Here is a 13,362-nt window from a genome sequence, read left to right on the forward strand (position 1 = left end):
TGTTTTTTTCTGTCAGAATAGGGGGAGAAGTCACAGCTGGGACGATAATAAAATGCACATGAATTTACTATCTGACAACAACGAATAGACTACAAGAGAAAGTTTCAAAAAGCGGAGAACTCGGTAATGTGAGTCTTAGCGCACGTTTAAACATTTGCACAAATGCATGTGGTTACATTGTTGCGCATTTGTATGATTTAGCGATAAGGCAAATTGAATCTTCGTTTTCTTCGATTGTTGGGAGTTTTTGGAGAAGTTTTTACTGTCCACTGTCCATGGATCCAATGCTGCCTTATTCAGAAGGTGAAGGTAATGTAGGTCTATGTTATTTTAGACGTGTATATACGATTGGAATAGTTAATTCATAGTGAATAATATTTCAAGAAGCTTTCACTGCAAAACCAGGTGTTGTATAACTTGTTTGGTTGGCATTCGTGGACACGTAGTTTTCTGCCAGCAGTTCAATCGAAAGCGGGAGGATGTTGAGAAGCCTTGATTCCAGATGTTGGTTCTGCATGAGAATAGATAACTAGATAACATGCCCTAATGTATGGTTCTAAAACGTGATGCATTGTTTGTACTTGCGCACCTACATTTTAAGTGTTGCTAACAATATAATCGAAGTTTAAAATTAGGTCTACAATTATTCAATTTGTTTATTGTATGCAAACCTTAGCCTTACCATGTTTATTTCCCGTAAATTGCAGCTCGTATTGTTATTGCATAGCCTTCTCAGCTTTGACGTCATGATTTCTTTTGCTGAATTTGTTCAGTTAGGTTGAATAATGTAAAATTACGACTTTTATAGCCTACTTCCATTTCCACAAACCCAAACACATTATATTCTACCATCATTACATTTACTGCATCTGTTTTGTGACAGGTTTTCTGTGGTCAGGGCGGATTTCTGACTCCAGTACTGTGAGGGGACACCATTCAAGAACATGACGTTTGGAATGGTGACCGCCTCTTGCAGTGAGCGTTGGGGAATCGATCTACCACGTCCGGAGCATCCACAGTGCATACTGCACACATCTCTAGCCTTGAAGAGTGAGCGGAGGCCATTTGGTGCAATCAATAGGCTTTGTCCATGAATTGATTGCCAGGTATCTGTCTGAGAAGTCAATGGGGAGGAAAGTTTGACTATTGCTGTTGACTAACACTGCTCATGATACTTTGAAGACCTTGCATTTCATGTCTCCTAGAATGAGTATTGAGTGTTTCTTCAAGGTGTCTGTGCTTAGTGTTTCAGTGGTGCCTCATTTAACAAGGCATCACTGACAGTTCCATTACTTTACATTTTGCGTCATCTCTGCCATTGGAAGAAACCCAATGTCTGCCTGCAGCAGCTCAACTCCTCCGTCCGTTCCTAAAGCCTACCTCCACTCACAACTCCCAGTCCTGCCTCCGACTCCCTCACCATCGCCAAGCCCCCCAGCACCCCTCTACAGCCGCCTGTCCAACGGGAGTCACAGAAGTCACACTCACAGCGCTCCCAGCCCCACCAACTCCCGCAGCTCTTTCCATGGAGTGTCCTTCCTCCTCCAGATTGGCCTGACCAGAGAGATGGTGAACCTGGAGAACCATGACCTGTCGCTGTCTGCTGTCAAAGACCTGGTCTGCTCTATAGTCGACCAAAAGGTAATTACACATCCCTTCCTTGTTATAACACTTGACCTACTGCAGCTAATGCATAATGACAGAGTGAAAAATGGTTGACTTATACAAATATTTATAGAATGAAATGCAATCGATAGGCCTGAGCAAGAGAAAGCAAATTCACTGTAAATCCTAAAAGCTTAGTTGTCTTTTTGTGGTTCAATTTCAAGTTTCTAGAAAGTTTGGAAAGTCTTCCATCAAGAATACTGCTAAGTAAATCAGGGGCATATTTCCTTAACACTGCTCTTTGGAATGTTGTTCTGTATTCTTTGCTGTGGTTGCAAGTTGAAAGAACACAGTTTAAATGAACAGTGAGACAGTTATATTGCAGACAGTGTTGCCCTGAAATGCATAGCATCTGTGGTTTGCCATTTCTCTGCCATACTCCTCTGTTTACGCTTTGTTTTTGTGAAGCAGACATCTGTGTCTCGTGCACAGAGTGAGTTTTATGCACCGCAGCAGCACGCTCGGCAGCAGTGAAGCCTCTCCGGTTGGCGTGCACGATCTAGTAGCATCAGCTATTTACATTGTGGTGTACTCTCACTGGCGACACTAACACTGAACCACTCAGTGGTTTATTCCTCTCAAAGCCATCCGTGATGTAATGTTCAAGCCAGTTTATTTTCCATGACAATGGTGGCTCTTGGTAATGACTTTGGGTTATGGCCCCTGCATAAGACAAGTCTTTGAACATATAGGCTGTATCAACAAACAGTGGATGCCCATGTACCACTGGCTAGAAAGAGGCAAAAGCAAATTTGGAAAATGGAACCAAAGGTAGTTTGCTGATTCCATTTGTTTGGAGTGGCCTTGGCTCAGAATACAGATTTCAGATTCACATTCAGATGTTCCTATCCAACTGATAGCATACATTAGACTGCTTATTAGATCATGATATATATATATATATATATATATATATATATATATATATATATATATATATTATATATACACTGCTCAAAAAAATAAAGGGAACACTTAAACAACACAATGTAACTTCAAGTCAATCACACTTCTGTGAAATCAAACTGTCCACTTAGGAAGCAACACTGATTGACAATAAATTTCACATGCTGTTGTGCAAATGGAATAGACAACAGGTGGAAATTATAGGCAATTAGCAAGACACCCCCAATAAAGGAGTGGTTCTGCAGGTGGGGACCACAGACCACTTCTCAGTTCCTATGCTTCCTGGCTGATGTTTTGGTCACTTTTGAATGCTGGCGGTGCTTTCACTCTAGTGGTAGCATGAGACGGAGTCTACAACCCACACAAGTGGCTCAGGTAGTGCAGCTCATCCAGGATGGCACATCAATGCGAGCTATGGCAAGAAGGTTTGCTGTGTCTGTCAGCGTAGTGTCCAGAGCATGGAGGCGCTACCAGGAGACAGGCCAGTACATCAGGAGACGTGGAGGAGGCCGTAGGAGGGCAACAACCCAGCAGCAGGACCTCTACCTCCGCCTTTGTGCAAGGAGGAGCAGGAGAAGCACTGCCAGAGCCCTGCAAAATGACCTCCAGCAGGCCACAAATGTGCATGTGTCTGCTCAAACGGTCAGAAACAGACTCCATGAGGGTGGTATGAGTGCCCAACGTCCACAGGTGGGGGTTGTGCTTACAGCCCAACACCGTGCAGGACGTTTGGCATTTGCCAGAGAACACCAAGATTGGCAAATTCGCCACTGGCGCCCTGTGCTCTTCACAGATGAAAGCAGGTTCACACTGAGCATGTGACAGACGTGACAGAGTCTGGAGACGCCGTGGAGAACGTTCTGCTGCCTGCAACATCCTCCAGCATGACCGGTTTGGCGGTGGGTCAGTCATGGTGTGGGGTGGCATTTCTTTGGGGGGCCGCACAGCCCTCCATGTGCTCGCCAGAGGTAGCCTGACTGCCATTAGGTACCCGAGATGAGATCCTCAGACCCCTTGTGAGACCATATGCTGGTGCAGTTGGCCCTGGGTTCCTCCTAATGCAAGTCAATGCTAGACCTCATGTGGCTGGAGTGTGTCAGCAGTTCCTGCAAGAGGAAGGCATTGATGCTATGGACTGGCCCGCCCGTTCCCCAGACCTGAATCCAATTGAGCACATCTGGGACATCATGTCTCGCTCCATCCACCAACGCCACATTGCACCACAGACTGTCCAGGAGTTGGCGGATGCTTTAGTCCAGGTCTGGGAGGAGATCCCTCAGGAGACCATCCGCCACCTCATCAGGAGCATGCCCAGGCGTTGTAGGGAGGTCATACAGGCACGTGGAGGCCACACACACTACTGAGCCTCATTTTGATTTGTTTTAAGGACATTACATCAAAGTTGGATCAGCCTGTAGTGTGGTTTTCCACTTTAATTTTGAGTGTGACTCCAAATCCAGACCTCCATGGGTTGATAAATTGGATTTCCATTGATTATTTTTGTGTGTTTTTGTTGTCAGCACATTCAACTATGTAAAGAAAAAAGTATTTAATAAGATTATTTCTTTCATTCAGATCTAGGATGTGTTGTTTAAGTGTTCCCTTTATTTTGTTATAAAATGATTTGCATTTTAGTGAGGGAAATAAGTATTTGACCCCTCTGCAAAACATTACTTAGTACTTGGTGGCAAAACCCTTGTTGGCAATCACAGAGGTCAGATGTTTCTTGTAGTTGGCCACCAGGTTTGCACACATCTCAGGAGGGATTTTGTCCCACTCCTCTTTGCAGATCTTCTCCAAGTCATTAAGGTTTCGAGGCTGACGTTTGGCAACTCGAACCTTCAGCTCCCTCCACAGATTTTCTATGGGATTAAGGTCTGGAGACTGGCTAGGCCACTCCAGGACCTTAATGTGCTTCTTCTTGAGCCACTCCTTTCTTGCCTAGGCCGTGTGCTTTGGGTCATTGTCATGCTGGAATACCCATCCACAACCCATTTTCAATGCCCTGGCTGAGGGAAGGAGGTTCTCACCCAAGATTTTACGGTACATGGCCCCATCCATCGTCCCTTTGATGCGGGGAAGTTGTCCCGTCCCCTTAGCAGAAAAACACCCCCAAAGCATAATGTTTCCACCTCCATGTTTGACGGTGGAGATGGTGTTCTTGGGGTCATAGGCAGCATTCCTCCTCCTCCAAACACGGCGAGTTGAGTTGATGTCAAAGAGCTCCATTTTGGTCTCATCTGACCACAACACGTTAACCAGTTGTCCTCTGAGTCATTCAGATGTTCATTGGCAAACTTCAGACGGGCATGTATATGTATTCTTTAGCAGGGGGACCTTGCGGGCGCTGCAGGATTTCAGTCCTTCACGGTGTAGTGTGTTACCAATTGTTTTCTTGGTGACAATGGTCCCAGCTGCCTTGAGATCATTGACAAGATCCTCCCGTGTAGTTCTGGGCTGATTCCTCACTGTTCTCATGATCATTGCAACTCCACGAGGTGAGGTCTTGCATGGAGCCCCAGGCCGAGGGATATTGACAGTTCTTTTGTGTTTCTTCCATTTGCGAATAATCGCACCAAATGTTGTCACCTTCTCACCAAGCTGCTTGGCGATGGTCTTGTAGCCCATTCCAGCCTTGTGTAGGTCTACAATCTTGTCCTTGACATCCTTGGAGAGCTCTTTGGTCTTGGCCATGGTGGAGAGTTTGGAATCTGATTTATTGATTGCTTCTGTAGACTGGTGTATTTTTTACAGGTAACAAGCTGTGGTTAGGAGCACTCCCTTTAAAAGTGTGCTCCTAATCTCAGCTCGTTACCTGTATAAAAGACACCTGGGAGCCAGAAATCTTTCTGATTGAGAAGGGGTCAAATACTTATTTCCCTCATTAAAATGCTAATCAATTTATAACATTTGACATGCGTTTTTCTAGATATTTTTGTTGTTATTCTGTCTCTCACTGTTCAAATAAACCTACCATTAAAATTATAGACTGATCCTTTCTTTGTCAGTGGGCAAACGTACAAAATCAGCAGGGGATCAAATACTTTTTTCCCCCACTGTATATTTATATATTACTGTACCAGTCAAAAATTTGGACACCTACTCATTCCAGGGTTTTTCTTTAGTTTGACTATTTTCTACATTGTAGAATAATAGTGAAGATTATCAAAACTATGAAAGTAACCAAAAAAGTGTTAAACAAATTAAAATATATGTTATATTTGAGATTCTTCAAATAGACCCCCTTTGCCTTGATGACAGCTTTGCACTCTCTTGACATTCTTTCAACCAGCTTCATCAGGTAGTCACCTGGAATGAATTTAAATTAACAAGTGCGCCTTATTAAAAGTTAATTTGTGGAATTTCTTTCCTTCTTAATGCGTTTGAGCCAGTCAGTTGTGTTGTGACAAGGTAGGGAGGTATACAGAAGATAGCCCTATTTGGTAAAAGACCAACTCCATATTATGGTAAGAACAGCTCAAATAAGCAAAGAGAAACGGCAGTCCATTATACTTTAAGACATGAAGGTCAGTCAATACGGAACATTTCAAGAACTTTTAAAGTTTCTTCAAGTGCAGTCGCAAAACCATCAAGCGCTATGATGAAACTGGCTCTCATGAGGACCGGCACAGGAAAGGAAGACCCAGAGTTACCTCTGCTGCAGAGGGTAAGTTCATTAGATTTCCCAGCCTCAGAAATTGCAGCCCAAATAAATGCTTCATAGAGTTCAAGTAACATACACATCTCAACATCAACTGTTCAGAGGAGACTGCATGAGAAACCACTACTAAAGGTGCTTTGCTGGTGACACTGTCAGTGATTTATTTAAAATTCAAGGCACACTTAACCAGCATGGCTACCACAGCATTCTGCAGCGATAGACCATCCCATCTGGTATGCGCTTAGTGGGACTATCATTTGTTTTTCAACAGGACAATGACCTAACACAACTCCAGGCTTTGTAAGGGCTATTTGACCCTTACAAAGAAGGAGAGTGATGGAGTGCTGCATCAGATGACCTGCCTCTACAATCACCCGAGCTCAACCCAATTGAGATGGTTTTGATGAGTTGGACGACAGAGTGATTGAAAAGCAGCCAACAAGTGCCTAGTATATGTGGGAACTCCTTCAAGACTGTTGGAAAAGCATTCCAGGTGAAGCAAGTTGAGAAAATGCCAGGAGTGTGCAAAGCTGTCAAGGCAAAGGGTGGCTACTTTGAAGAATCTCAAATATAACATTTATTTAGATTTATTTAACACTTTTTTGGTTAGTACATGATTTCATATGTGTTATTTCATAGTTTTGATGTCTTCACTATTATTCTACAATGTGGAAAATAGTAAAAATAAAGAAAAACCTTTGAATAAGTTGGGGTCTCCAAACTTTTGACTGGTACTGTAATATATATTTTTCATGTACTTTTTTCATGTAATTTTACCAGGTAAGTTGAATGAGGACACATTCTCATTTACAGCAACGACCTGGGGAATAGTTAGAGTGGATGGTTAGTCAGCTTATAAAACATACAGTTTGTTCTAAGGTTATGTATAGCTTCCCTGTGGCTCAGTTGGTAGAGCATGGTGTGTGCAACGCCAGGGTTGTGGGTTCGATTCCCACGGGGGGCTAGTACAAAAAAAAAAAGAAATGCATGAAATGTATGCATTCACTACTGTAAGTTGCTCTGGATAAGAACATCTGCCAAATGACAAAAATGTATGGTATAAGTCTTACTCACTCTTGATATTTGTTACTCAATGACATTTTGTGCTTTTCTCTCTCCATTTTGTGTGTTTGGATTCCTATCTGATGGATCTGGTGTAGGCCCTACTGTTCTTATATGTGGATGTTCTTATCACAGACACCCGTGTTAATGAAATGGCATTCACACATTCACCTATTGTATTATCGTCTTACACCCATAATGAAGATTACTCTATTTGTGTCTGTAGTTAATCGGAGACTAAGTGAGTGAGAGATGAGATTATAGAACTCATTCCATCAGGTCTAATGGGTAGAGAAAATGGAGGGGTGGAGTCACAGGGATCAGGTGTTTTGGAGAAATGGGGTCATGAGGGTTGTAGTTAGAAAGAGGAGGTAAAACGTGATATTTTTCTCTGTGCTTCCTGGCTGCCCACACAGTCACATTTATAGATACTTTGTTCATTTCACACCTCCCCTTACTCATCACCTCTAGAATGCAAATACTCTGTAATCTCTTCCTCTCCAGAGATTCATTGTTCTCAGAAAATGGAGCAGCTTTGAGCTACAGATGTAGGATCTTCATTTGATCACTCTGTTACAGAAGAATATTCCTGCAATGCGGGAAATGCAAAACTTGGAGTGTATTTGAGGTTTAAAACGGCTTCTGAAGCTTGTAATTTCCACATTGAAATTTCAGACTTGATTTTCCCTTATGAAAAATGTATCAACTGCTGCAGAAATTTCAGTTTAATTGTAATTCACATAATAATTCACATTTCCTTTTCCCGCTGTAGCAAACTGGCTCAAATTAAGATCCTACATCTGCATTGAGCTGACACGTCCCATTCAGTACACCTGAGCTAGCTGGTCATCGCTATCTTATTCTTATCCGTATTTTTTTTAAACTGCATTGTTGGTTAGGGGCTCGTAAGTAAGCATTCACGGTAAGGTCTACACCTGTTGTATTCGGCGCATGTGGCTAATACAATTTGATTTGATAAAAGGAACATACTGAGAACAATTCAAAATTGCTAAAGCCCATATAACCACCAGTGCTAATTGTACAACAAAGTGAATATTGAATTAATCATTAAGTGTCTCGCTTATGTTCTGTAACGGAATGTAGTTAACATTCACATTCCCCCAGGCCAGTGTAATGTTGTTGTTCTTTATGGGTTTTGATGATACTCACTAACTTGTTCTCGGGATCTCTGGTCATAAATACGATATGAAGAAAATGCTTTAAAAAAATCAAAACTGTCTGTTTGCATTAACCTTAAAGGTGTTATTACTTTAAAATATGCTGCTTACATTAACATCTGCTAAATAGGCACTCTACTTTGTGTTACCCATCAACAAGATGGCGCCGACAGACATGGCAGCTCTGTTTCTGGCTCCTAAGAAACTTCACAGTATCAGTCAAAAGTTTGGACACACCTAATTATTCCAGGGTTTTTCTTTAGTTTTACTATTTTCTAATCTACATTGTAGAATAATAGTGAAGATATCAAAACTATTAAATAACACATATGGAATGATGAAGTAATAGAACAAAGTGTTAAACAAATCAAAATGTATTTTATATTTGAGATTCTTCAAAGTAGCCACCCTTTGCCTTGATGACAGCTTTGCACACTCTTGGCATTCTCTCAACCAGCTTCATGAGGTAGTCACCTGGAATGCATTCCAATTACTCACTGTGGCTCAGTTGGTAGAGAATGGTGTTTGCAACACCAGGGTTGTGGGTTCGATTACCACGGGGGGCCAGTACGGGGGGGAAAAAATGTATGAAATGAATTGAAATGTATAAAATGTATGCATTCACTACTGTAAGTCGCTCTGGATAAGAGTGTCTGCTAAATTACTAAAATGTAAAATTAACAGGTGTGCCTTGTTAAAAGTCAATTTGTGGAGTTTCTTTCCTTCTTAATGCGTTTTAGCCAATCAGTTGTGTTGTGACAAGGTAGGGTTGGTATACAGAAGATAGCCCCATTTGGTAAAAGACCAAGTCCACATTATGGCAAGAACAGCTCAAATATGCAAAGTGAAACGACAGTCCATCATTACTTTTAAGACATGAAGGTCAGTCAATCCGGAACATTTCAAGAACTTTTAAAGTTTCTTCAAGTGCAGTCACAATAACCATCAAGCGCTATGATGAAACTGGCTCTCATGAGGACCGCCACAGGAAAGGAAGACCTAGAGTTACCTCTGCTGCAGAGGATACGTTCTTTAGAGTTACCAGCCTCAGAAATTGCAGCCCCAAAAAATGCTTCACAGAGTTCAAGTAACAGACACATCTCAACATCAACTGTTCAGAGGAGACTGCATGAGTCAGGCCTTCATGGTCGAATTGCTGCAAAGAAACCACTTCTAAAGGACACCAATAATAAGAAGAGACTTGCTTGGGCCAAGAAACACGAGCAATGGACATTAGACCGGTAGAAATCTGTCCTTTTGTCTAATGAGTCCAAATTTGAGATGTTTGGTTCCAACCGCCGTATCTTTGTGAGACGCAGAGTAGGTGAACGGACGATCTCCGCATGTGTGGTTCCCACCGTCAAGCATGAAGGAGGAGATGTGATGGTGTGGAGGTGCTTTGCTGGTGACACTGTCTGGGATTTATTTAGAATTCAAGGCACACTTAACCAGCATGGCTACCACAGCATTCTCCAGTGATACACCATCCCATCTGGTTTGCACTTTAATTTGTTTTTCAACAGGACAATGACACAAAACACACCTCTAGGCTGTGTAAGGGTTATTTGACCAAGAATGAGAGTGATGGAGTGCTGCATCCGATGACCTGGCCTCCACAATCACCCGACTTCAACCCATTTGAGATGGTTTGGGATTAGTTGGATCAAAAAATTAAGGGAAAGCAGCCAACAAGTGCTCAGCATGTGGGAACTCCTTCAAGACTGTTGGAAAAGTTTTCCAGGTGACTGGTTGAGAGAATGCAAAGCTGTCATCAAGGCAAAGGGTAGCTTCTTTGAAGAATTTAAAATCTAAAATATATTTTGATTTGTTAAACACTTTTGTCGTTACTACATGATTCCATATGTGTTATTTCGATGTAGAAAATAGTACAAATAAAGAGAAACCCTTGAATGAGTAGGTGTGTCCAAACATTTGACTGGTACTGTTTATATATTTATACTCCGAAATTGCTCGTACTAAAATATATACAATACCGTTCAAAAGTTTGGGGTCCCTTAGAAATGTCCTTGTTTTTCAAATATATATTTTTTTGTCCATTAAAATAACATCAAATTGATCAGAAGTACAGTGTATACATTGTTAATGTTGTAAATGACTATCATAGCTGGAAACGGCAGATTTTTTTAATGGAATATCTACATAGGTGTACAGAGGCCCATTATCAGCAACCATCACTCCTGTGTTCCAATGGCACATTGTGTTTGCTAATCCAAGTTGATCATTTTAAAAAGCTAATTGATCATGAGAAAACCCTTTTGCAATTGTTAGCACAGCTGAAAACTGTTGTGCTAATTAAAGAAGCATTAAAACTGGCATTCTTTAACTGGCAGCTTCATTAAAAAGTACCCGCAAAACACCAGTCTCAACGCAACAGTGAAGAGGTGACCCTGGGATGCTGGCCTTCTATTAACATCTACGGAACCGGTGTCCCTAAACCGGGACAGTTGTTGCTCAATATGCGATAATGTGACGTGAATGACATTAGAAACAACAGCCAATTCCGGGACATAGACATGTCTTATATGGGCAGAAAGCTTCAATTCTTGTTAATCTAACTGCAGTGTCCAATTTACAGTAGCTATTAGAGCAAAAAAAGACCATGCTATTGTTTGAGGATAGTCTGTCACAGCATCCCACTGCTGGCTTGCTTCTGAAGCTAAGCAGGGTTGGTCCTGGTTGGGCCCAGGATGGGAGACTAGATGCTGCTGGAAGGGGGGTTAGAGGGCCAGTAGGAGGCACTCTTTCCTCTGGTCTAAAAAAAAATGTCTCCCAATGCCCCAGGGCAGTGATTGGGGACATTGCCCTGTGTAGGGTGCTGTCTTTCAGATGGGATGTTAAACGGGTGTCCTGACTCTCTGTGGTCACTAAAGATCCCATGGCTCTTATCATAAGAGTAGGGGTGTTAACCCCGGTGTCCTGGCTAAATTCCCAATATGGCATTCATACCATGTTTGTATTATCTTTTACCAGATCTATATATATATACTGCTCAAAAAAAATAAAAGGAACACTTAAACAACACATCCTAGATCTGAATGAAAGAAATAATCTTATTAAATACTTTTTTCTTTACATACTTGAATGTGCTGACAACAAAATCACACAAAAATAATCAATGGAAATCCAATTTATCAACCCATTGAGGTCTGGATTTGGAGTCACACTCAAAATTAAAGTGGAAAACCACACTACAGGCTGATCCAACTTTGATGTAATGTCCTTAAAACAAGTCAAAATGAGGCTCAGTAGTGTGTGTGGCCTCCACGTGCCTGTATGACCTCCCTACAATGCCTGGGCATGCTCCTGATGAGGTGGCGGATGGTCTCCTGAGGGATCTCCTCCCAGACCTGGACAAAAAGCATCCGCCAACTCCTGGACAGTCTGTGGTGCAACGTGGCGTTGGTGGATGGAGCGAGACATGATGTCCCAGATGTGCTCAATTGGATTCAGGTCTGGGGAACGGGCGGGCCAGTCCATAGCATCAATGCCTTCCTCTTGCAGGAACTGCTGACACACTCCAGCCACATGAGGTCTAGCATTGTCTTGCATTAGGAGGAACCCAGGGCCAACCGCACCAGCATATGGTCTCACAAGGGGTCTGAGGATCTCATCTCGGTACCTAATGGCAGTCAGGCTACCTCTGGCGAGCACATGGAGGGCTGTGCGGCCCCCCAAAGAAATGCCACCCCACACCATGACTGACCCACCGCCAAACCGGTCATGCTGGAGGATGTTGCAGGCAGCAGAACGTTCTCTACGGCGTCTCCAGACTCTGTCACGTCTGTCACGTGCTCAGTGTGAAACTGCTTTCATCTGTGAAGAGCACAGGGCGCCAGTGGCAAATTTGCCAATCTTGGTGTTCTCTGGCAAATGCCAAACGTCCTGCACGGTGTTGGGCTGTAAGCACAACCCCCACCTGTGGACGTCGGGCCCTCATACCACCCTCATGGAGTCTGTTTCTGACCGTTTGACCAGACACATGCACATTTGTGGCCTGCTGGAGGTCATTTTGCAGGGCTCTGGCAGTGTTTCTCCTGCTCTTCCTTGTACAAAGGCGGAGGTAGCGGTCCTGCTGCTGGGTTGTTGCCCTCCTACGGCCTCCTCCACGTCTCCTGATGTACTGGCCTGTCTCCTGGTAGCGCCTCCATGCTGTGAACACTACGCTGACAGACACAGCAAACCTTCTATCCACAGCTCGCATTGATGTGCCATCCTGGATGAGCTGCACTACCTGAGCCACTTGTGTGGGTTGTAGACTCCGTCTCATGCTACCACTAGAGTGAAAGCACCGCCAGCATTCAAAAGTGACCAAAACATCAGCCAGGAAGCATAGGAACTGAGAAGTGGTCTGTGGTCCCCACCTGCAGAACCACTCCTTTATTGGGGATGTCTTGCTAATTGCCTATAATTTCCACCTGTTGTCTATTCCATTTGCACAACAGCATGTGAAATTTATTGTCAATCAGTGTTGCTTCCTAAGTGGACAGTTTGATTTCACAGAAGTGTGATTGACTTGGAGTTACATTGTGTTGTTTAAGTGTTCCCTTTATTTTTTTGAGCAGTGTACATATTACCAGATCTTATATTCTCCTACATTCATTTCACATTTCCACAAACTTAAAAGTGTTTCCTTTCGAATGATATCAAGAATTTGCATATCTTTGCTTCAGGTACTGAGCTACAGGCAGTTAGATTACTGATGGTCTGAAAGGTATGAAGTTGAACCCAGGATTTCGGTGTCACCGGGGAGCGGACAGGGAAAGTGTTTTATGCTCTAATATCTCAGTAGATAGAGTCTGGACAGACCTGTGCCCCACTGAGGGACAGTTTTTAATGGGTAGGTGATCCACCAGTAAGTCACTGAGCCAG

The 13,362-nt window shown here is 42.9% G+C and overlaps 1 protein-coding gene across 1 annotated transcript in view; it reads left to right on the forward strand.

The window, feature by feature from the left end:
• The first annotated feature begins 6 nt into the window (after positions 1 to 6).
• Positions 7 to 13,362, forward strand: part of LOC106575860 (serine/threonine-protein kinase D3) — a 70,619-nt gene continuing 57,263 nt past the window's right edge. Inside the window, exons 1-2 of the mRNA XM_014152601.3 lie at positions 7 to 309; positions 884 to 1,641. Coding sequence (XP_014008076.1) covers positions 1,333 to 1,641 — 309 coding nt within the window. The 5' untranslated portion in view covers positions 7 to 309; positions 884 to 1,332. The remainder of the gene's footprint in view (positions 310 to 883; positions 1,642 to 13,362) is intronic.

The sequence above is a fragment of the Salmo salar genome, chromosome 01 (genome assembly GCF_965601325.2).
Source record: "Salmo salar chromosome 01, fSalSal1, whole genome shotgun sequence".
Classification (NCBI taxonomy): domain Eukaryota; kingdom Metazoa; phylum Chordata; class Actinopteri; order Salmoniformes; family Salmonidae; genus Salmo; species Salmo salar.